Source organism: Cydia fagiglandana, chromosome 2 (assembly GCF_963556715.1).
Source record: "Cydia fagiglandana chromosome 2, ilCydFagi1.1, whole genome shotgun sequence".
Taxonomy (NCBI): Eukaryota; Metazoa; Arthropoda; class Insecta; order Lepidoptera; family Tortricidae; genus Cydia; species Cydia fagiglandana.
This window is the reverse complement of record NC_085933.1, coordinates 2,166,340-2,190,828: the sequence shown is the minus strand read 5'-3', so window position 1 is coordinate 2,190,828 and position 24,489 is coordinate 2,166,340. Positions and strand designations below refer to the sequence as shown.

Sequence of the window (24,489 nt, the reverse complement as noted above, 5' to 3'; positions counted from 1 at the left end):
TTTAAGTACAAGTCTTCGCACTAATTACATCTTAATTGTTAAGATTATTAATATAAATATATCTATCTCTAAAATTTGGTTTTCTCTTCTTCTATCGGACTTTCTATTTTTTTGTCTTCTTTCTTCTTCACATCTGCAGGGAGAAAAAATGCAACGACTAGACCACCTGGAACAACAAAAAAAAATGCTTTAATACAAAAGCAAATCTTAAGTTCATAAAGGGTATACATATAGGGTACCACGAAAGATGTTAAGCTGGAAACTCGAATACACTTTTATTGTAGCGTTCTACAGGTTCCTTGAAAAAGTCGACGTAAATATCTAATAATACAGGCAGTTTCCAGCTTATTGTCTCTCATTCCGAGGAAAATCATTAATTTTACTACATCACACGTCAAAAGAGGCAAAACATTCATATATTTACTTGCAACCAGCACTACGTAACCACTTATCATAGGAGTACAGTAGTCTGCTAGTAGCTGGGCGATGAGCTGCACACTGAAGAAGCCGAACCCTCGCGCTACAACCACCGATAAACAGGTTGCCATACCCCTGAAACAAAAAGTTACAAGAATTTAATCAAGTATTGCAAAATAATTGGGGGGTTTCAATTTCGAGCGCTGGTCACCCTAACTGTGAGCGTTTATAGCGATTGTTACTACTATGAGGACAAATTTCAAAACAAAATTCTATAAAATTTTAATTATAATAAAAAAAAAACACAATTTCAGAGTATAAATAAATAATAAATGAGAAATATATTTATTATTGATAAACATATTTTCCAAATCTCAAAGTGTAACAGTTTCGTTTAATTATGCGTTTACAAAGAATGCCATTAATGACAGCGGCAAAATTAAATTTATTCAACACAGTCGTAATTCAATGTATTCGTTAGATGATATTATACATGTTATGTTGTGGTTAAGTTTTTTAGGGTTCCGTACCCAAAGGGTAAAACGGGACCCTATTACTAAGACTCTGCTGTCCGTCCGTCCGTACGTCCGTCTGTCACCAGGCTGTATCTCACGAACCGTGATAGCTAGACAGTTGAAATTTTCACAGATGATGTATTTCTGTTGCCGCTATAACAACAAATACTAAAAACAATAAAATAAAGATTTAAGTGGGGCTCCCATACAACAAACGTGATTTTTGACCGAAGTTAAGACGAAACAGGAGCAGAGTTTTAAATATTTTAGGTAAATATACCCGTCTCGCTAACAGAAGCGGCCCCTAAAACTAGTGCGATAAGGACAAGGCGAAAAATCCGGCGTAAAAATGTCAAAAATCGAGGTTTCGTACTCCTCTGTTTCCTCCTCCAAAACTTAACCAATCGTAACCAAATTTGGAAATCTAAATGATTATGAAATTATCTGTGTCGGACCGTTTTGCTTTTTTGGCTAATTGATATCAGTTTTGAATACCACGCCTCTCATTGCGGCATAGTCAATTAGGCCATTTTGGCCATTTTTGAAGGGCTCTAGAGCCTTAAAAAACAAAAATATCAAAAAAAGCAAAACGGTCCGACACAGATATTGATAATATTAATCTGTGTTGAAAAAATCATTGCTCTAGCTTCAAAAACCACGGAGGAAAACGAGGAGTACGTTTGTATGGAGGAATGACCACTCCTGTTGGCTCTTAAGCAACGTCGGTCGGGGTCAGTACTTGGATGGGTGACCGTTTTTTGCCTTTTTTTTGCATTATGGTACGGAACCCTTCGTGCGCGAGTCCGACTCGCACTTGCCCGGTTATTTGGTTTAGTTAAATATACAAACCTTAAGTATGTAGGATTCAACTCCACCAAGTAAGTATTAACATTGCCCAATATCAGCGCCACATACAAAAATATATAGAACAAGGCAATGCTTAAAAGTGGAATTTTCACAAACAACAGTGTGACTCCTGCTACTGCAGAGATGACAAAGACTAATAGTGTCGTTCTCTTCTTTCCAAGCGGACCAACTACGAACGAGAGCAGGACATTGAGAGTTCCTGATGCTCCGGAGTAACACATCACCGCGTAGAGAGTGAGAGATTGAATTACATTATCGCAGTCTGCTGATTCCTGAAAAAAAAGTGCAATAAATGATCGGCTTTAGATTTGCAAAATAGGGTACACAGTTTGGGTGCAATAGGTTATTTGACTGTATTCAAAATAAATTATTTCTTAACATGCATGAAATAAAGCACCAGAAGATTAATGGAGAAACGTAGACAGCAGTTATTTTTAGACACAATTTTTATTTTAAAACCCGTATAAAACTAAAAAGAGTAAGTAATTTAATTGTGATGTCACATACTAGTGTTTCATATAAATTCCAAAATAGCAAAATCGTTTTGACAGTTCGAAAAAAATCGGGCAAGTGCGAGTCGGACTCGCGCACGAAGGGTTCCGTACCATAAAGCAAAAAAAGAAACGGAAAAAAAATGCAAAAAGAAAACGGTCACCAATCCAAGTAGCCACGCCCGACGTTGCTTAACTTTGGTCAAAAATCACGTTTGCTGTATGGGAGCCCCACTTAAATCTTTATTTTATTCTGTTTTTAGTATTTGTTGTTATAGCGCCAACAGAAATACATCATCTGTGAAAATTTCAACTGTCTAGCTATCACGGTTCGTGAGATACAGCCTGGTGACAGACAGACGGACAGACGGACAGACGGACGGACGGACGGACGGACGGACAGCGAAGTCTTAGTAATAGGGTCCCGTTTTACCCTTTGGGTACGGAACCCTAAAAAGAAACTGATGATTTGACTGGTTCGACAGCACCACGCGCGGCGCGGCTAATGGCTATAGCCACCAAAATTGGTGTGGGACGAATGTACTTGTAGCTACCTGTTGCAATGCGAGGAAATCGCGGAGTGAGCCTCGCCTGGCTTTACTTACGGAGCTAGAAGACGAAGCTGCTTTACTCGCCACGGTACAGAAGGCTTGTCCGGAGCTGTCGTCGCCGTTGAAGTATGCGTTCGTCATTGTGGGCACCCACATCGTGTAGCCCGTCGACCTGAAAATATTTTGTTATTAATAGAATTAAATTAAATACTAGTTTTTAATTAGGATTCTGTACCCGAAGAGTAAAAACGGGACCCTATTACTAAGACACCGCTGTCCGTCTGTTTGTCTGTCTGTCTTGGAAACTGAAATTTTCACAGATGTTGCATTTCTGTTCACACACACAGACAAACACTAAAACAGAATATAATAATTATTTGACCCATACAATAAACGCGTTTTTTTTTCGTTTTCTGCGTAATGAATTGGTAATGATACGTGCGCGAGTCCGACTCGCACTTGGCCAGTTTTTCTAGCAGATGGTAAATAAATTTAGAATTCGTACGTCATATACGCGCACAGCAGAATGTAGTACAACTTCAAGTTGTTCTTGAGTAGTGGCGGCTTGAACAGTGGCGCCGTCTGCTGCCACATTCGACGGAGAAACGATGAAGCTTCAACTTGGAGTGACTCTTCCATGTACACCGCGTCCACCTGGAGACAAAGGTTATGTGGTTATCACAATGAATGGATCGCATGCTTCGGTGTGATCCATTGTTATCTTAGAGGATATAACCAACGGAGACGCCATCGCCATGTCTATAATTTTCGGTACAAAATAGTCTGCCGTTTTTTGCGGGGGAGGGGCACATCAAATGTATAGGTACGTCATATCAGATAAACGCCAGTCCATACATGTGGTTGACATGTGGTTGACCATGGGCCGACAGAGGGGAACGCCTCTTAATGACCACTCCGTTTGGTTATATTCTCTAAGATTGTTATAGATATACATATGTACAAATGTATAAAGGGACCGTGCGCGATGGAGAGCCGTCTTGTGGCCTGAATCGGAAACATATGTGCACATGTACATTACCAAAGCAAGTGCTACCATCTACCGTTCTCGTCGGTACGTTTCTTTGTGCATAGTAGGTTCTGCCATCTTGTGGGCCTCGTCGGAAGCATAAACGACACATTTACGCCTCGCGCCAAAAATCTTACGGCTCCTATGCTGCCTCCTATAGTTCATGCACGGGGCTTATAGCGACGTCACACTTGCAAACTGGAGCGGTGTGCGGATCCCAATTCAATGTGAGCACCGGTTAAAAGTAATTCTCTAAACCCTTACTGTAAACTTCTTGCCAGCCTCATTCCAGGCATGCATGCTCCTCAGCACCTCCACCGCCGCCTGCTCCCGGTCCTTGCTGAGCAGGAACTTGGGACTCTCCAGCAGCAGCAGCATGCCCAGGCAGCCGATGATGCCGGGGACGCTGATGATCTGCATCAGCAGCCGCCAGGGCCGGTAGTCCAGCGACAGCCAGGAGATGGGGTAGCGGAAGGTCAGGTTGAAGACTGGGATCGCAAATACTGATGTGGAAAAGCAATATTATGTTTGAGTTGAGCAGTAAAACACGAACAACGGGAAACCAGGATATGAGCACTCTGAGCAGTGCCCGGTACCTAATCTTCGCGTTTCTAATGAAACGCGAGGGGCAGATATAAATAGTCAAAGAGTGGGAGTGAACATCGCTATGCTGTGCACCACTTACATAACCCTCGGGAGAGGAACAGGATTTAATCGAACGAGAAATTACAATTGTTGCCGAAGTCCACAGATTATTAACTGTGTACGTAACTCTTGAGGACCATCATGACCCGCAGGCAGGGCTGTCTTAAACTATGCTGGGGCCCTTGGGCACATAAGAATTTGGGGCCCTTTTGGAAAGTAAAGAAAGCTAATTAAACTAATATACTGTGGGTAATCAAATATACTGTTACTATCTCAACTATCTGTCCTTTGGGGCCCCCTGAGGATGGGGGCCCTGGGCATGGGCCCCGTGTGCCCTTATGGTAAAGATGGCTCTGCCCGCAGGGGCGCAGTGTTTCTCAAAGTGTAGTAAGTACATGAACCTCCACGAAAACTGTCGTTTGTCGACAAAGTGCTGGAATAGGACCAGTGCTCACCACAAATAATGAACTGCACCAGCATGGTGGCACTGGCCATGAGGAACATGAATCGACTTCGATGTCTCGCGGGCGTGGTCTCACCAACTAGAACGAAGGCTGCTGCATTCGCTGAAGATGTACTGGAACAATTATTATGAACATGGACTTATAAAATCACAAAAAATATTATACCACAAAAGAGGTAATAATTCCATTATTTGATGTTCTTCATGGCAAAAAGAACCTTCTTCAATTCTTTATCAGAAGTCATGCTTTACACTGGAGCAGCTGCTACTTAAGGAAACAACACAGTGGCATTGGTAACCAGGAGCCTTGCTTACAACCAGTTATAAGAACTGCTTCGATGTATATAGCCAGTTGCCCTCAGTGGTAGCATCCAATGCATAAACCAGTACCATCACTTATAAAGTTACTAGATTAAGACCTAAGTACAATCCACACTACTTACAATCCAGCAGAGAGGAACTTCAGTATCGCCAAACTCCGGTAACCAGGAGCCATGCTTGCAGCCAGATTGAGAAATGCTCCAATGGGCATCGCCAGTAGCAGGGTCCAGCGGCGGCCTCGAGTGTCCGCGCATAGGCCCCACCCGTATGAAGAGACCATTACACCTGAGGAGTAAGGTCCGAATTGTTAGCCAAGGGATGAAAGGCACCCATTCCTGTGGAGGTGGTGAGGGTGCCAAAAGTTCGGGACTGAAATGGTGCTGACTGAAACTCTAATTTTAATTTTGAATACGAGGAAACTAAAAATACATGTGCATTTAAAAAGTTATTTATGTAAATTGTACAACACACACAGCGATCTTTAGCGAGTTTTGTTCGTGGTGTAAGACTGATGGAATTTAGACCATGGGGCGAAAACCGACCACAGGGAAGACCGGAATTACGACAACATGAAAACGACAGCGAGAAAAAAGATAATGAATAGAATAGAATGATAAAGAGAAATAATAGAGCGAGTTCATGACGGAGAATTATGGCTTAGAATGGAGGCCTACACCCATGAAGTTTAGAAAAGGTAAGAAGATTTACCTATGAGAGGAACAGCTGATAGCAGCCCCTGCTGACTAGTAGAGAGCGTCAGGTCGCACGCTGCTGCCGGCAGGATCACTGAGAAGCCGAAGATGTCCAGGTACATGGCTAGGATCAGGAGGCAACATGAGCTCAGCATTGCTATGTTGTACTTCCCAAAGCCTGCAACATCAAGGGCATTTATCAATAGTAGATAATTAGATATTCGTGATTTATTTTGATGAGACCCCCTTGGCATGGGAAAATTTTTCGCGACTCCTCCTCCTTATATATAGTTCATTTTTTTAGCATTAGAAATACGGTAATAAACAATCTTGATGTGTCTTTTAATTGAAAAACACATTTTTTAAATAAGTTACGGCAAATATGTAACAATTATGAATCTAATACGATCATTTATATTCTTCTGCTTTCGTAACCTTAGAGGATATAACCAACGGAGACGCCATGTCTATAATTTTCGGTACAAAATAGTCTGCTGTTTTTTGCGGGGGAGGGGCACATCAAATGTATACGTAACGTAAACGTGTCAGATAAACGTCAGTCCATACATGTGGTTGACATGTCTTTGACCATTGGCCGCCTATTTTCGACAGAGGGGAACGCCTGTTAATGACCACTCCGTTGGTTATATTCTCTAAGTTCGTAACTAATAGTTATACTGATTTTTAAAAAGCGTTTTTAAATTAAAAGACATGTCAAGATCGCTTACCTTCTTTCAAGTTCTTTATAATGCTAAAAAAAACGAACTATAAGTATTAGTATAGGTAAAGATAAGCGATTCCCTGCCTGCAGTTGTCACAGCATATGAAAATTGATTCAATACACACACAAACCTTTGATAAATACTGTAGGTAAGTACCTAGTTAATTATGTATTTAAAACACATTAAACTCACCTGTTAATTCTAGCGCCGCATCGAAACCAGATTTTCGACTAGAAGCTTTTGAAATTATAGTGTTATCCATATTGAACAAAACTGTAACTAGTCCACTTCTTACTTAAACCTTAACTTATCATAGATGAACTTAATTATAGCATCCACCATGGACATTTTTTATCTTTTTAATTTCTGATATTTGTTTTGGAACTAACTTTTTATAAAACTGTCTTATTTATAACCGACACTATGGTTGATTTTTGTTTAAGTAAAAAAAAAATTGCACTTTTAGCCTAGAAACGAATGAATGTAGTAATTGTTTAATTACGCACCTAGTCGTAATTTAAAACTAAATATTAATCTAATGAACAGATTACAACTGTTAAGAAAACAACACCATACTTTCATTATATACCGCATTGAATTCAATGCACTATGACCACTGAAAAGGTATTTACTGAACTAAGTATTGAATCGTAGACAGGTAGGTACATACTAACAAACATACAAGCGTGACTTCAGTTAAATACTCCATTATTCCCATTCACTTTCCATGATAAAGACAAGATAGAGTAGAATGTAAAAAGGTGCCGCATTATCCCTTTACTTCGCCTGCCTTTTGACACTTTTTTGAAATTTTCTCACAGATATACGCGTATTTTGGATAGGTAAGATAAAAAAACGAATTAATCTATATAGGCCTATCGCCATGGTAACTTAAGGTCTAAATCACGCTGTAGAATGGCTACAATTGTACTCCAAAGGTAGTAGGCGAAGTATAGGCAAAATGCCCTATCTTCGCCTACATACTGCCGGAGCGTGAATTATAGACAAAATGTAAAGTTTCCTACAGATATTTAAGTTATTTTAACGTATTTTTCGATATCAACCTTAATCTTAACTATTCCACAATAGACACTTTTTCAATAAAAAAACGTGGTAGGCGAAGACAGGCAACGATCTGATGCTAGTTTCATACATTTATTGTATTTTCTATAGGGTCGTCAAAAATTACGTTACTCGACAACAGAAAAAGATGGTGTACCTAATGGTAAAGGAGTAAAAAAAAAATGATTTGTGCACAACCCCTGTTTTGGCTAGTTAGCGCCATTTGTACCATTCCACTAACCCGGGTTAACCGGTTAAACCTGGTGTTACCACGGTTACCAGTACAATTTGACACAGGGTTTTCGAGTTACCGGGTTAACCCAGGGTTAGTAGGATGGTGCAAGTAGCCCTTAGAGATGTATCTGGTCTCTCTGGAGCTCTACTCTATGTCGCCAGAAAACAAAATACCTACACAAAGTACTTGATGTTATCTCAAGTGGTTACTAATCAGTTAAATCATGCTATTAATAATCATCGACTGTGATATCCCCAGTACTTGAGATCGAAGTACTTAGGTACTGGAAATTTGAGTAGGGAAAATGTGAAGTAAGAATTTCATAGTTCTTAATAATTTAGTCACAAATATTACCAAAGTGCGGCCCGCGTCAACTTGCTTAACTACTATGTGCCCCTTGGCTGCTAAAAGGTTGCCGACCGCTGCCGTAGAGGGTAAATAAAAATAAATTAAGAAGAACATAATTATTTCTATTTTTAGCTATTTTTTGTTTCTTATAGTTTCAGATTTTTGTACTTATTATAATGTAAAGTGTAATTTAAAATGTGTCAAGCCCAAATACATTGCAGGACGTGTGGGTACGTAACATTAAATACGAACTTATACCTACTAAACTTTCTTTCACCAACAAAATTAATCCAAACTCTAACTTTATTTAGGGGTTGCTTAGGGCGGCAGCGACAAACTATAGCCGTCTCATTTCCACGCCGTCGGAAAATCGATAACCTCCTACTTGTTCCTCGTACCCTGGTAATTCTGACTAAAATGGCGGATCCGTCACATCTCCTTTGCCTTCAAAACCCCAAATAATAGACATTTGAAGATTCGATTAGACCCATTCATTTTGGCGGGAAAAGACCCTCTTGAAATATCAAGGGAGAAACTTTTACATTTCCTTAGAACATATTACAGGAAACAAGTTTCTATGAAGAAACATGAAAGAAATAAGAAAACGCAACATTTTCTTTTGTTGTTTTCTTTAATTAACGTTCTTTAGACCTTCTACCATTAAGATTTCCAAATGGAAAACAGTTTGAGATCTGTTCAGACAAGTTTCCACGACATCTGTGGTACTAGGGCCATAGGATACTCGAGAGGTTTGTCGCATTCTTTTACGAGGAGTCGCGAAAAAAAATCTAAATTTCATGATACGGCAATTCTAATACATAAGCTGTCATACAACACATATATGCTTCTGGAAACTATATTTTACTATTTAATTTTCTTTAAAAGTATCAGAATTGCTTGCCTTTAAAAGCAATAATATTAAAACGTAACGACATTATATAAAATACTTCAAAAAAATACCCTATCGCCCGCGTGATTCGTATCTCCAATTTCTAACCCTAGGGGTGAGAAAATCAATACGCCAACGCATGCGTGCAAAGCTTAGCTACGCCATCTCTACCACGATATGTGCTCCTGGTACTGCCGCCCACAATATCTGAAATTTTCCTGCCCTCCTCCAGCGTTTCCCGGATGTAGACCTTCGACTTCCGTTCTGTAGGGCGGTCTGGAGTTTCCTGGGTTTCAGGTAGTCTGGTTTTCAGGTTGAGATTGCGCATTTTCAGTGCGCAGAGCAACAAGTGCCTTGAAGGGGCTTCATTCAACGGTGTTTTGTTTTGTTAAAGGCACGTGGTGACACACGTCCATGACGCACGGACTCATGAATTGCTTCAATTCAACATTGTGTTTTTCCCACCGGTGACACAGTGTAGAGACTTTTTAACCGACTTCAAAAAAGGAGGTTATCAATTCATCCGTTTTTGAGGTATTTATTTGTTTGATCTTAAAACTAAATAAAAATCGTATCTAACAATTGAAATTCTTTATTAACATTTGTCCCTACTTACATTTTATATAATTAACTATTACAATGCTTGTGAACAAGTAACAAGTGAATGTAGTACCTATAGTGCTTATTAATCTTATTATTATAAATTAGAACATATTTACTAGCTATAGTAATTACGATTACACTAATATATTAAGTACTAACATTAAATTTATAAGTACAATGATATCACAAAACACTCATTGCCAGGTGTAAAAATATCATTATAATATTTATTGGCAGTCGATCAATATACAGGGTGATTCATGAGACGTGAGCAGGACTAATCCTGCACACTCAGTAACTGATAATTGATCGATCACCGTCGTATTTAGGTGAAACAACCGCACTTTTTCCTATTTTTTTAACTTTTTGGTGAGAGCAAATTTAATTCTCTACAGTCATGGTCACCCTACAGCCCTACAATACCTAATTAATGACCATAAAACGAAGAAAATAAACTGTCAAACTTGAGAGAGATACGAGTTTTCAAAAGTAACCAGACCGCGATGACATTCAATTTGACACAGAATATCGGTAGTTTAGTAATTTTAGGGTGACCATGCATGTCGTAAATAAATCAATACCTTTTTTTTCAACACGACTAGAACATTAACATTAACCTCACTGATACTGATACGAAACATTTGCTTATAATTTGCAAAATGCGCAGTGTTAGTTCTGCTCACGTCTCCTGAATCACCCTGTATACAATTTGAACGTTGGTACAAAGTCAAATGGCTCCTCTACACGATGGGCCAACGCCGGCCACTCCAAGGGACGCATTTATGCGTTAGAGGGAGCAAGTGATATATATTGCTATCTCATTCTACCGCATGACTGCGTCCCTTGAAGTGGCCGGCGTTGGCCCATCATGTAGAGGAGCCAAAAGTCAATAGTCTAATAGTAGATTGTTAAGGGATGAAAGGCACCCGTTTCTGCCTAGGTAGTTTAATACACTAAGGGCCACTTGCACCACCCCACTAACCCGGGGTTAACCGGTTAAACCTGGAGTTACCGTGGTTGCCAATACAATTTGACTCTTGGTTCGGTTTAACCCGGTTAGTGGGATGGTGCAAGTGGCGCTAGGTGTCGGATACAACATCGCTTAACTTGCCATGCATATAAATATTTAGGTACTTATATGTACGATACGAGTATATAATTCTAAGTGTATTTATTATCATATTATGTACTATCTGTTACCTTACCTACTACCTATAGTCTGTATCTTTAGGTATTTTAAAAAGAGTAAACTAAAGCTACCAAATCAAATGGCTTCATAAGCCTTAAGGGGAAATGAAAACATTACAATTACATGATCAAATAATGGGGTGTCATTCTGAATCCCTAACAACGTTTGTCCTAAAGTCACTTGCCCTATAACTGCACATGCCCTAAAGATCAATTATCATAACGATTATTTTCCATAATGTAAGGTTCTGAAAAATGGTTAGGTTTTAGAACTTGCTGCCGCAAAAGTGGGTTAGGTTAGGGTTAGAACTGCGACCCTCGCAAAAAAGAAAATATGCTTAATAATAACATTAGGATAGGTTAAGTTAGGTTAGGGAAAACAAAATTAGGGTTTTTAGTGTTAGGACACCTGATCATTATGACAAACAATATTAGGGAATGCAAAGATAGGAGAAAAGACTTTAGGGATTCAGATATAGATCCAAATAAGTTTAAAGTCAGGTCGTTCAATGAGTGATCCAGGGTGGTTTTGTATTTGGTTGGTTAATCAATAAATGTTATATTATAACTATCCGAAAATGTACAAATTATTTGTTTACTTTTATTTAAGTACCTAAAGATACAGACTATATTGGTGGGCACTATAAATTGGTTTAAGAATTTGTTATATACCTACATTACATTTTTAATAAAATAAATGCACTTATGGAGCCAGCAGCGAAAACAGCCAAGCGGTCAAGGTCGTATCACAGTTTTAACTATTTTTACCAACTTTTTATTTGCTCTCATCTTCAAGATTTTAGGGTCAGCGTAATCGATAAGGATAACAGAACAAGGGCGTCGCGTGCGCGTGCGTCAACCCTAATATAATGGTCCCCTCATCTGCGTGTCAAATGACCCCACGCTTGATTTTTATGATAGTACCTAGTAGCTTAATAGCTTGATATTAATTAAGCTGAATTTTTATTAATTACTTATGTCCAGGTCAGGTAAGTGTACTGCCGATAGTACCTACTTATACCTTACACAGTAGATTAAGGAAGATTGTTGAGTGCTACCGTGCGCCAACAAACTGTCATGCAGTTTGGCGAAAAAATATGTGAAATGGATTAAGTACTGTGTATTTTTTATTGAGTGAATAGATTTAAAAAAAATGTATCTTTTCCGGATTAATTACCCTAATGTGTTAGTTAGTTTAGTAAAACTGTTTTTTTTAAGCTGGCTAGTTTCTAATGTGGTCTTTGCCAACTGACGTCTCAACACACAGAACATTATAAGTAATTTACTTCGCAAGTCACTTCTATTTTATTTAAATGTACCTATGGGTGCCATGCACCGAGGATCGCTCAGTCGCGCTTGCGCTCCTTGCGTTCTGTATGCTATACGAGTATATAAATAAAATTAAAAAAAGATTTTTTTTTTAAATTCTAATGTTCTTTAAGTTATTTAGTATCATTCTTAGGTTTATTTTAGTTTATAAGCACTTAATTTGTACGTTTACTTAATTGTTACATTTATTTGATGAATAAAGGACCCCACATAGAAAAAAATAAGTTAAAAATATAGTGTACCGTCACTAAATTCTCACTGCACCCACCTACATAATCTTTCTAGTTTAACCTATTGGTTCACTGGTAGAGAACGCCTTATGGCATTAAGTCCGGAATTCATACCTTGTCTAATAAAGATGAAATAAATAAAAATATAATATTCTGCAAAAAATAGATACCTACGCAGTACTTAGTCATACTATCAGGGTGTTTACTAAATACGTTTCAACATCTCCCCACAGAAATTCTTTCTCCGTGCAAGATATCAAAAGACACGACGGCCACGACGCCAAATCATCTTTTTCTCGACTTCTACCAACGCATACAACAACAACAAAAACCTCCTAAAATCCAGGTTAGATCTGAGGACCCTACCGTGGACATAGTAAATCATAATTTCGTCATCTGCTTCCCTATCGCTCCTTCACGCGAGCGATAGAGAGGCAAATAGACGAACGGACAAAAGTGGTTCGAGGTTAAGTTATGAGCCGCTTCATACTGGTTCATGGGTTTCATTCTGGGCCGGTTCTACGCTCTTCGTGGTGTGTTTCACGCGTTTCTTCTTGCCTGGAAGAGTGAGGCAGACTGCGCAGCATGCTGAAAAAGAGAAATCGGAAAGTTTTGTTAAGGGGCTATTCATAAATTACGTCATTTCAAATCAGGGGGCGTCTGGACATCGGATGATGGTAGCATAACGTAGGAGGAAACGGGTCATTCGAAGCATGATTTTTGCATGATATTAGGGGGGGAGGGGGACAAAAATCGTCAAAAATTGATGACGTAATTTATGGACAGGCCCTAAGGGAACTCTTCAAATACCTATTGGAGGCACATAGTTAGTGATTGATATTTTCTTTTATAGTTGCTCAGAATACGAAGCAATTGCCCTGCTTTATTTATAAATTGTTTTCAAATTTGTTAAAATGACTCATGAATAGCATAGATGATGATTTTAAATCGTTAAAAAGCCGGGAAAAGTATAAACAGAGGACTCTATTGACTAGGCAATAAGACTGTTATTTCTGGATTCAAAAAGCATCAGTGGTACTTACTGAGTAAAAGTCCTCCGAAGAGATAGAAGCTGATGCCGCAGTTGACCCTCATGAATACTCCGATGAGGTTGGAGCTCACCACAGACCCCAGACGGCCCATCATCATTGATAAGCACACTGCCATAGCCCTGAAATCAGAGAGATTGGAGAATATTAATCAAGGGTTGAAAATAATTAAAAGGGTACAGTGCAGCGCTTGAGGTAAAGGGTTCAAAATTTACCGGCTCTGTCGTGGCTTCCGACCTCCGTGGCGACCTGACATAGACCGACTGACCACAGACAAAATATCTTCCAGACTGAGCATAGTCGCACTACCCCCTCTGCCACGCATACGGTAATTTTACTTCATGTTCGAGTCGAAAGTGTCTTTGTGTGACGTCCGTGTCTTTGAACGGACCAATCACGGCACGGGACTTCGCTCACCTCGTCCCGCGCACCCCCGCATTTTTGGCATCATCGGTTGCATGGAATAATTACTCTAAACTCGGTTCAGAGGATTCCTAGTCTATGCGACTGACTGACTGGCTGACTGACATATAAGTATACTTATTTACAACTACGGACATTTAAATTCAAAATTAGTCATGATAACAAGAGGACAAAATCACATCAGTTCACGACAGACAGCCGAGCAAGATAGACGACCAGACAGACTATTCAGGCACCTTATAAAATAATCAGGTTGTACGCTTTAGAGAGAAGTGGTTAATCCATATAGTGTTGTCCCTCAGATGTGAGCTTACAAACCTGTATCTAGTCGGGAACAATTCCACAGCCACAGCATTCATCATGCCAATACACGCTCCACTCATCTGGAACACGGCGAACAGAACCACCGCCGTCTGCTGGTTCGAAGCCAGATGGGCGCTGATGCCGCACAGACCGGCGCCGCCGAGGATCGTGAGGAGGATCAGCTTCTTGCCGACGAAGTCCACAAGGAAGCCGACCACGATGTACATGGAGCAGAAGACCAGGCCGATGTAGATGGAGCGCTCGAAGGTCTCGGTGTTCATAGTATCGTCGCAGATCACCTGGATAAAAAGGAACAGATCAGATCAGAGGGTACAGTGGAGAATAAGTAGAGAGCGCTGGTGGCCTAGCGGTAAGAGCGTGCGACTATCAATCCGGCGGAGGTCGTGGGTTCAAACCCTGGCTCGTACCAATGAGTTTTTCGGAACTTATGTACAAAATATGATTCGATATTTGTCCGTCGCTTTTCGGTGAAGGAAAACATCGTGAGGAAACCGAACTAATCCCAATAAGGCCTAGTTTCCTCTCTGGGTTGGAAGGTCAGATGGCAGTCGCTTTCGAAAAAGACCGTAGGCACTAAGCCTACGTCATGGGATTAGTTGTCAAGCGGACCCCAAGCTCCCATGAGCCCTAGCAAAATGCCGCGATAACGCGAGGAAGAAGAAGTGGAGAATAACTATGTAAGCTTAAAGGATTGATTTTGTATGTTGAACAGAACCTGAACCGCTGTGGAACTTTTTTAGGGTTCCGTACCCAAAGGGTAAAACGGGACCCTATTATTAAGACTTCGCTGTCCGTCCGTCCGTCCGTCCGTCTGTCACCAGGCTGTATCTCACGAACCGTGATAGCTAGACAGTTGAAATTTTCACAGATGATGTATTTCTGTTGCCGCTATAACAACAAATACTAAAAACAGAATAAAATAAAGATTTAAATGGGGCTCCCATACAGCAAACGGGATTTTTGACCAAAGTTAAGCAACGTCGGGAGTGGTCAGTATTTGGATGGGTGACCGTTTTTTTTTTGCTTTTTTTGTTTTTTTTTTTTGCATTATGGTACGGAACCCTTCGTGCGCGAGTCCGACTCGCACTTGCCCGGTTTTTTCTTGATTGAAAGGATGTACTTTTCCATTGATCTGATAGGTTCAACCCTTGCTGATAGGCTCTTTTTCCTAGCTAGGAGCATATTATTTATGTTTTTTTCCAGTGGAATAAACTTACATCAGTAGCGTTCGCGGCTGCCTTCTGGCTCGCGTCTAAAATCTCGCATATCCTGGCGTCTTCGGCTCCGTTGTGGTTGGCCAGCGAGTTGAGGATGGTAGGGAACCACACGTAGAATCCGTTACACCTGGAAGGAATAATTAACACCTGTGTCAATGTACTAAGTGAAAATTTATTTGCCGCTTTTCGTATATGTAGGTAAAAATAGTGAGCCATCCGGACTAAAGTCAGTAAGTAGTTTCTACACTTACGCTGAGAATATCCCGTACTGCACAAAGCAAGTGAGGCAGGTCCATTTGAGGAGTTTCCCTTTGAATAGAGGCGCTGTCTGGTCCCACATGGAACTCAAAACTGCTGTGATGCCCTTGGCGCTGCTAGCCGTCACTGCACTCGGATCTACTACCAAAGATTTGATCTGAAAGAATAAAGTTTTAATGTCAATATTTTTTGTCCGAATGCTAACTAATTTTCACATTCCCTCGTGGGCAAGCTGTATGATCTAATTCTGAAACCGCACTGTGTGTGACAGTTACAGTTCTAGGATGTGAAGGATGAACTCTTACATCAAAGAGCAGTCTGAACATACAAAGAACGCAAAACTACAACTTAAAATTTTTGAATCCCATGCCATGCAATCCCATCCCATTGAATACCATGGCATTGAGTCACGGGGAAGGACATAGAGTCAGACCAAGAAAAGTCTGCAGCGGATTTGATAGCCCACGCACGTGCGCGCACGCAGTTCACGTGTTATTTTAATCGTCAAACTTCTATGAAATTATGACGTATACACTGCGTGGCCTATCATATCCAATGCAGATTTTTTTTGGTCCGACTATATAATATATATTACGCACCGGGAAAGTCTCCGGGTCAGTCCACTTATTGACTCCATAGATTTTCTTCACAGTAGCCAAGCATTCGTCATATCTGCCCTGCGCGTTAAGGAACTTGGGGCTCTCAGGAGCCAAGAACAGGAGCACAGCGCCCAGGGTGTAGGGTAGGGCTGCAGCGACCACGAGAAGACGCCAGGGGCGGTAGACGATGCCCAGCCAGGAGATTGGCCAGGCGAAGTCCTGTGGGAGGATTAGCCAGGAGACACCTGGAAAATTTAAGTATAGATTTATTTATGTGAAATATTCAGAATTATGATAAAATTAAAGAAACACACAACACATTAATTATAAGACACAAAAACAAACGTTATCCATTAAACCCTGAACACTACTAGCTGACACCCCAATAGTCCAAAGTAAGTTGACCGTTTCCTTACTTCACGATCTCAACCAAAACAATATAATTTTATTTATACAGTTTTTAGGGTTCCGTATCCAAAGGGTAAAACGGGACCCTATTACTAAGACTTCGCTGTCCGTCCGTCCGTCCGTCTGTCACCAGGCGTCTCACGAACCGTGATAGCTAGACAGTTGAAATTTTCACAGATGATGTATTTCTGTTGCCGCTATAACAAAAAATCCTAAAAACAGTATACAATAAAGATTTAAATGGGGCTCCCATACAACAAACGTGATTTTTGACCAAAGTTAAGCAACGTCGGGAGTGATGGTCAGTACTTGGATGGGTGACCGTTTTTTTTGCTTTTTTTTGTTTTTTTTTTTGCATTATGGTACGGAACCCTTCGTGCGCGAGTCCGACTCGCACTTGCCCGGTTTTTAATGTAAGGATTTTATTATGTTTTTACCCACTTATGTTTCGTTGCACCAAATAAATTATTTTAACTTGAGAGATTTACATGCAATAACGAAATATCATTTGATATTTACCAGTCGCTTTTTGGTAACGGAAAACATCGTGAGGAAACCGGACTAATTCCAATAAGGCACAGCTTACCCTCTGGGTTGGAAGGTCAGATGGCAGACGCTTTCGTAAAAACTAGTGCCTATTCCAATTCTTGGAGTTATTTGCCAAGCGGACCCCAGGCTCCCATGAGCCGTGGCAAAATGCCGGGACAACGCGAGGAAGAAGATGAAAGGGAATGATGAAATCCGAGGTGAACTCACCAGGTAACAGCACGGTCCCGATCCCCACAAATGAGGCTCCGAAGGCCACCATCTTGTCCCGGTGCTGGAGGTTGTTGAACTCGCCCAGGTACGTGTAGACGACGGCTGAAGGGCCCGACATGCTACAAATAAAAAAGAAAGATAAGAATCATAGAACGTTGCAATTTAAAACTACCAATTTAATTATTTTTACCACCAATCATTTGTTCTGTCAATTGGTTATAGACCACACAGGACTTGGTTTACTACTACTACCAACAAATGCTTGCAACACAGAGAAGAAAGTCAAAACAGTCCAAAGGGTCATCTTGAGTTGAAATATACTGCCATTTGAACTGAAAAATGCATAGAATAGAAAAGTTTTCCTGTACTTAGCCCCCCTTCTGTTCTAGTGTTCGAACCTGTACTTGAATTGCGTATCTTAGTGATTTATTGTATTGAAATTTGTGTATTGAGAGAGTGCAATAAATTCCTTGTTTTAGACTTTTTAGAGGATCGTGGAATACTTACAACACAGCTGAAAAGAACGTTAGAACCAGTGAACGCATATATTTAGTATGGAAACCGCCTTTAGGAACATTACCGTTCAAATTATCGGGTTAAATTAGCACACATACAAAATTACGCCTACATTTAAATAAGACGACGAGTTTACAGAGCCTGTAATCAAAGCTGGTAAACAAAATAATAGTCATCTTTATTACACTAATGGTAAATAGCTAAGTGTAGATGAAATGCATATAATGTCAATAACTACCAATCAGCGACATTAATCCGCTAATAACCTTCTTGCTGTACGTACTGGCCGCTGAGAGTTTGCGGTTCATATTTGATTAGAATATGACTTGGACAGGGATAGGTTTATGCCATACATTGAAGAACCAGTCAAATAATTCGCGTATAATAATTTAATGCAGATTAAAAGATAACTAGTTAAAATGTTGTTATGAAATGACAGACTAACTCAATATAAGTAAATATATCATTGTTGTATAAATGTATTCCGCTATAATAAGTATTTTGTATATTTTATTATCAATTTGTATGGCAGTGCGAAGTCACGTTCAGGTATAGTCTGTCCGTTTTTCTAAGATCAAGTACGCCATTGTAAATGTATGGTAAACTTGATCTTAGCCGAATTCTAAGATCAAGTTTACCATACATACACGAATCGAGTCAAAACTGGCTATACACGAATCGGGTCAAAAATATGTATTTGAATAGGCGGAGTCACAATAAATCCCCACTTTCAGTTCCAATGGAATTATTTTATATGTATATAGCCGGTTAAGCAAGTTTGTCAGTAAAAAAAGGTGTAAAATTAAAATTTTGTATGGGACCACACCCGTTCGCCCGCTTACATTTTCTAAATTTGCTGCTCTTTTCTACTGACGGAAATGGCTTGAGAGAGAACCTACATATATGTGACGGTAGAGGATTCGAATGATCAAAATTTTCAGATAATGTCCGTATTTGTTAAATTAATTCAGTGGAAGTGTATCTACATATAGGAGACCGGGTATATGATTATCTCACGAGTTATATCTCATGAATAGAACATATTCTAGATATCTTTCCAGGCATCCAATTAATTTCATGTCTCTCTAATTGGACAGCTTTTTTCCATAGTTCTCTGCGAATAGCATCTTGTGGGAATCTGAATGGAAAGTAATGTAAAATGATAATATCTCGCAATCCACTTCTATACGACTATATCCTGGACTCAGAGACTATATCCCGTGTCAATTCTATTCGAGATCTAGGCGTTCTTCTCGATCCCCACCTAAACTTTCATGACCACATGTTGTCATTGGCGCGTGACTGCTACAAGAGGTTAGGGTTTGTAATCAGGAATTCTAGGGATTTTCATGACCCAGGTACCGTGAAGCTCCTGTACAGTGCCCTAGTAAGAAGCAAACTCGAGTCCGCCTCCATTGTTTGGAACCCCTATGAGGCATCTTATGTCTTACTTCTGGAGAGAGTGCAAAAGGTATTCCTACGGTTCCTCTATAAAAAAATGTATGGGTACTATCCGTTCTTATACCCAACCAAATTTTTGTTAGGAATACTGGGTCTCAACTCTCTGGAGGTAAGACGTAACTATGCACTTCTCACTACTGCTTGCAGTATCCTGCGCGGGGAGTCGGACTGTATTGAGCTGGTGGGGCAGCTGGTACGTCTGTACGTTCCTTCACGGACCAGAATCGAGTTCAGACCTCGTGACCGTTGTCTCCTGGCAGTCCCGGCTTCCCGAACTGTATCACGTAGGAACTCCCCTCTGGTTCGTTCTTTGCTCCTTTTGAATGCGCTCCTCGCATCGGCCTCTCAGTGTGATTTGTTTGCAAGCAGACTGGTGGTTGTGCGTGTTGAATGTTTGAGGTTCTGTGAGAAGATGGATGCACGTCCTTCTACTGTTTAAAATGTGTTAATTTATGTTTTTGTAACTTGTGATGAATTGTATACATATTGTATTCTTCTTCTTTAATCTTTAAGTTAGCAGTGCTTTGGTATTTTTTACTGTTATGCTGTTTAACTTGTTTTGAAATAAATAAAAAAAAATTAATAAAAAAAAAATATCAAATTTGATTGAAAATGAAAATGAAAAATGAAAATTATATATTTAGGTAAAGGTTTCGTTTTAACAATACAGTTAATGGAGTCTCCTAGTAAGTATAATTATACCTGTGACAGGAGACCCCGCTCTTCCCAGCTAACATTTTTGTTCTAACAATTTATTAATTTGAAATAATTAGGTAGTTTTTTTACAGCTCCATCTCATGAAATAAAAAAGGAAAATACAAATCTGTAAGAAAGAATTCATTACTACATTTATAATTATATAGAAAATACCTAAACCAAGTACAAGTTAATAAAATAGTCTACTTCATTTAGCATAACACCATCCCTATTATCCTCGCAATTTAAAAAGTCGTATGTTGTTATGAAAGTCGTATGCAGTTGTTACGTTTTAGCTTAGCACGGTAGTATTGAAAACAAATCGTCATGTTTATTCCAAATTTTACTGAAGTTATCTGTTTACTACAAGTGAAAAGTGATTCCACTATCCTTGGTATGAACTAAAATAACTTCTGCACCACTTCACGACACATGAAGACATTTTTAATTACAAAAAAACGTTGTTTTTATAAATCAATTTAGCCATCCGTCACTGACTGCCATCTCGAACGAACTGAAGTTGCGAATCGAATAGTTTGTAAGCACCGCCTACAATCGAATAGTTTACGTTGGGTCATAACTGAGCGGACAGAATACTTCCATGTATAACAGTTCGCTGGTTAGAACAGCGAACACGGGCAGGTTGGGCGCGAAGCTGGCCAATATGCTGCGAAGCACGGACACCGGCATGGAAACCATCACCATCGGCCGGCGGCCGCGTGTGTCCAGCACAGGTATACTTACAATACAGCCAAGAAGAACGTCAGTACAGCGAACACGGGCAGGTTGGGCGCGAAGCTGGCCAATATGTTGCGAAGCACGGACAGCAGCATGGAAACCATCACCATCGGCCGGCGGCCGTGTGTGTCCAGCACAGGTATACTTACAATACAGCCGAGAAGAACGTCAGTACAGCGAACACGGGCAGGTTGGGCGCGAAACTGGCCAGTATGCTGAGAAGGACGGACACCAGCATGGACACCATCATCACTGGCCGACGGCCGCGTGTGTCCAGCACAGGTATACTTACAACACAGCCGAGAAGAACGTCAGTACAGCGAACACGGGCAGGTTGGGCGCGAAGCTGGCCAGTATGCTGAGAAGGACGGACACCAGCATGGAAACCATCATGACCGGCCGGCGGCCGCGCGTGTCCGCTAAGTAGCCCCACATGTGGGATGTCAGGATCATAGCTGGAATTAAACGTAGCGATATTTGGAGGCATTTTTAACCCGACTGGTGAAGAGTTATATCTTTCGAGCGTATTACGGCCCCGACACTATCATGGATACTGACATTACTTTGACGGAATGACGTTTTTAGTGATAGTGTAGGGAGTGTCATGAAGGAATGACGGCAAGCAATGAAGTTTATTTTAATAATTTCCGTCAGTATTGGAGTTATGTCAAAGTAATGATACTATAAATGACATTGTACTGACAGTGAATTGGTTAAAATGATGGAATCAGAAATGACAGAAAGAATGATGGACGATAATGAAGTTATTAAACATTTTTAATATTTTTGAAGAAATGTCAAAATAATGACATTATACTGATAGTGAGTGGAGCGCATCACTCTAATCCCTCATTCCGTCATTTAAAGTACTTTAGAAGAAGGTTTTATACTAACAAGAGTCATTACTGGCATTTAAATCAATAAGTGAAGTATACCTACTCTATTATCATTGCTCTAAAGTTTATTTTCACTTGACTCTTAAGAAAAAAGGAAAACATGCAGAATACGATGCACAAAGAAAATCTCTGTCCCTTTCTAAAAGTTCCCATACATGAAATAAAAATTAAAAACCTTTTATTTTATGTTGTTTACAACAATTTAATTATATTTTTACCGGGAAACGCGAAAATCTAAATTTAGTTATCTGCCTCTTTATCGTTCGAATATGCAAAAGTGAGGATGATGATGATGAAAAGTGATAGAGAGGTTAGATAACGAAATTTCGTGTTTCGCGGTAGACCCCCAGATTGTGATGGATTGTGGTAGTGGCGCCCCCTACGCAGAGTTTCGAGTAATATTCCCTATTCAGGGAAATAGAATAATATTACGCAATACTCTGCGTAGGGGGCGCCTCTAGCACATACTGAGGGCTTACCGCGTAATTTCGTTTTCTGCCTCTTTATCACTCTTGCGTATTCGAGCGTTAGAGACTGATAACGAAATTTAGATTTTCGCATTTCGAAGTGACCCTCTGAATTTGCTAGTCGACCCTACGCCGACTTTTGCGTAATATTCCCTTTTGCGTTTTATTTCGTGCATAGAGTTCAATATATTTTTTAAAAACCATTACATCCCTATTTTGTATATTCTTATATAATAACATGTTGTAAGTATGCATCTATCGTATAAGTAAACTCTCTGGTTTATGGCATTATTTATAAACGCGTTACTGACTTGAATTAGCTATGAATAGTTTTGATCTTCTCGTTTTGGTCTTTATCTCTCATTTTGACTTATGTATTTGTAAGAAGGATAAAACATATTAACTAAATCAGGCCTGTAAAGCTTAAAAAGTTTTATGACTAATTGAGAATGAATAGTTAGTGTTTATGGTTGAATGTTCCATATCATATAAGACTATCCCGTTCGAACTTGCTTTATGACGGACTCTTTTTTTATACCTCCTTACTTCGAACCTCCACAGATATTGTTTTTACTAAACGTCAGGTCAACCGCAGAAACCCCGACTAGTTTTAATCAGCAAAATCCTAACCACTTTTTTAATAATTAATATAATTATGTACAAGTATTAGTATTTCCATACCCCAAAAACCTGTGTCTTAAAGTGGGCTGTAATGGTTTGTACAAAATAGAACGAAAGAACATGTACATTAAGAGCCAACAGGAGTGGTCATTTCTCCATACAAACGTAGTCCTCGTTTTCCTTCGTGGTTTTTGAAGCTAGAGCAATGATTTTTTCAACACAGATTAATATTGTCAATATCTGTGTCGGACCGTTTTGCTTTTTTTGATATATTTGTTTTTTAAGGCGCTAGAGCCCTTCAAAAATGGCCAAAATGGCCTAATTGACTATGCCGCAATGAGAGGCGTGGTATTCAAAACTGATATCAATTAGCCAAAAAAGCAAAACGGTCCGACACAGATAATTTCATAATCATATAGATTTCCAAATTTGGTTACGATTGGTTAAGTTTTGGAGGAGGAAAAAGAGGAGTACGAAACCTCGATTTTTGTCATTTTTACGCAGGATTTTTCGCCTCAGCTGCAGTTGTCCCTATCGCACTAATTTTAGGGGCGGAGTCAAGTTTCTAAATACGTACACAGCCAGAAAAGTGATGGGCAATAGTCGACATTTCATGTCGATAATCTAGTGATGTAAGAAGTTATCGATAAACCGTCTTGTGTGAAAATATCTAGATCCTCCTAAGACACAAGGGGTTTTGCGTTGAGAGGGAACACATTTTTGTACAATCTATTTTGAACTTTTTTAATCTAATATTTCAAATTAGAAATCAAAATCAAAAATATTTCATTGCATGGTTATGGGTTTACAAAATTTTTAGGTACAGTCACGCTCCGTAATTGTCGAGCAATTTAAGGTCCTAGCTAGGGAATGCAATCTCGCACCAAGATTGGCGATTCGAGATCTCGCACGAAAAATCCGAATCGAGATTGGGTGTTTCGAGATCTCGACAGTCAGATTTTTCGGGATCGAGATTAATATCTCGACGAGATCGAATTTGACAAAGTAACTAAAAATGTGTTATTTTAATCAAAAATCTCTAAGAATTCCATACATATAGACATCGTACAATCGGGCGTATCGAGATATTCCTAGGAATATAATGAAACGCCGACATTTCATGATCTGCCTAGCGAACATCAGCCATTTTGTGCAAACCTCAAGGTGTGATATTCTGATATTCCTATAGTCTATAGGCAAATTAAACAAAAGTCGTCTCCTTCACGATTTTCGTCGACACCTCTTCTAAATACCTAAAACTGGTATGGACGTGTTCCTCGTGGTCTCCAGAATATGAATAGACCGGTTTTTATTTTATGGAGGGGGGGGGGACGTGTCGTAAAAAAGGAAGGAAAAAGTGGGCGGCCGACCAGCATTGATATTTGTTCACGTCTTTAGTCCTATGGGACCGATCGGTTCGTGTGAGATGTCGTTTGAAAGAGTATTAAACGTGCAATTATTG

General features: G+C 39.8%; 3 protein-coding genes across 5 annotated transcripts in view; 1 reads left to right on the top strand and 2 right to left on the bottom strand.

Annotated features, from left to right (window-relative positions):
• LOC134674253 (scavenger receptor class B member 1-like) overlaps positions 1-24,389 on the top strand; it is a 254,420-nt gene extending 230,031 nt beyond the window's left edge. The window contains exon 13 of the mRNA XM_063532318.1: positions 24,379-24,389. The gene's annotated coding sequence lies outside the window, so the exon portion shown is untranslated. The remainder of the gene's footprint in view (positions 1-24,378) is intronic.
• On the bottom strand, positions 15-7,005 carry LOC134673454 (putative transporter svop-1). The gene is made up of 10 exons (XM_063531447.1): positions 6,904-7,005; positions 6,006-6,167; positions 5,420-5,582; positions 4,969-5,090; positions 4,133-4,371; positions 3,347-3,495; positions 2,896-3,013; positions 1,782-2,071; positions 425-552; positions 15-166 (listed from the first exon to the last, which is right to left on the bottom strand). The coding sequence occupies exons 1-10, from the start codon at positions 6,971-6,973 to the stop codon at positions 69-71; spliced, it is 1,539 nt and encodes a 512-aa protein (XP_063387517.1). The 5' UTR covers positions 6,974-7,005; the 3' UTR covers positions 15-68.
• Positions 9,822-24,489, bottom strand: part of LOC134673863 (synaptic vesicle glycoprotein 2A-like) — a 32,032-nt gene continuing 17,364 nt past the window's right edge. Inside the window, exons 4-11 of one of the 3 annotated variants that reach the window (XM_063531909.1) lie at positions 21,336-21,498; positions 17,630-17,751; positions 16,466-16,710; positions 15,860-16,023; positions 15,609-15,735; positions 14,386-14,669; positions 13,639-13,766; positions 9,822-13,183 (exon numbers count right to left, since the gene is read on the bottom strand). In XM_063531909.1, coding sequence (XP_063387979.1) covers positions 13,080-13,183; positions 13,639-13,766; positions 14,386-14,669; positions 15,609-15,735; positions 15,860-16,023; positions 16,466-16,710; positions 17,630-17,751; positions 21,336-21,498 — 1,337 coding nt within the window. In that variant the 3' untranslated portion in view covers positions 9,822-13,079. Of the gene's footprint in view, positions 13,184-13,638; positions 13,767-14,385; positions 14,670-15,608; positions 15,736-15,859; positions 16,024-16,465; positions 16,711-17,629; positions 17,752-21,049; positions 21,170-21,192; positions 21,313-21,335; positions 21,499-24,489 lie in introns of those variants that run through there. The other 2 variants (XM_063531925.1, XM_063531919.1) reach the window with 2 other exon arrangements.

Coding starts and splice junctions, on each gene's coding strand:
- LOC134673454 (XM_063531447.1), bottom strand. CDS start 6,973: ATGGATAACACTATAATTTCAAAAGCTTCTAGTCGAAAATCTGGTTTC. Junction 5,583..6,005: donor ATCAGCTGTTCCTCTCATAG/GTAAATCTTCTT, acceptor CTTACTCCTCAG/GTGTAATGGTCTCTTCATAC. Junction 553..1,781: donor TTGAATCCTACATACTTAAG/GTTTGTATATTT, acceptor TTTTTGTTTCAG/GGGTATGGCAACCTGTTTAT.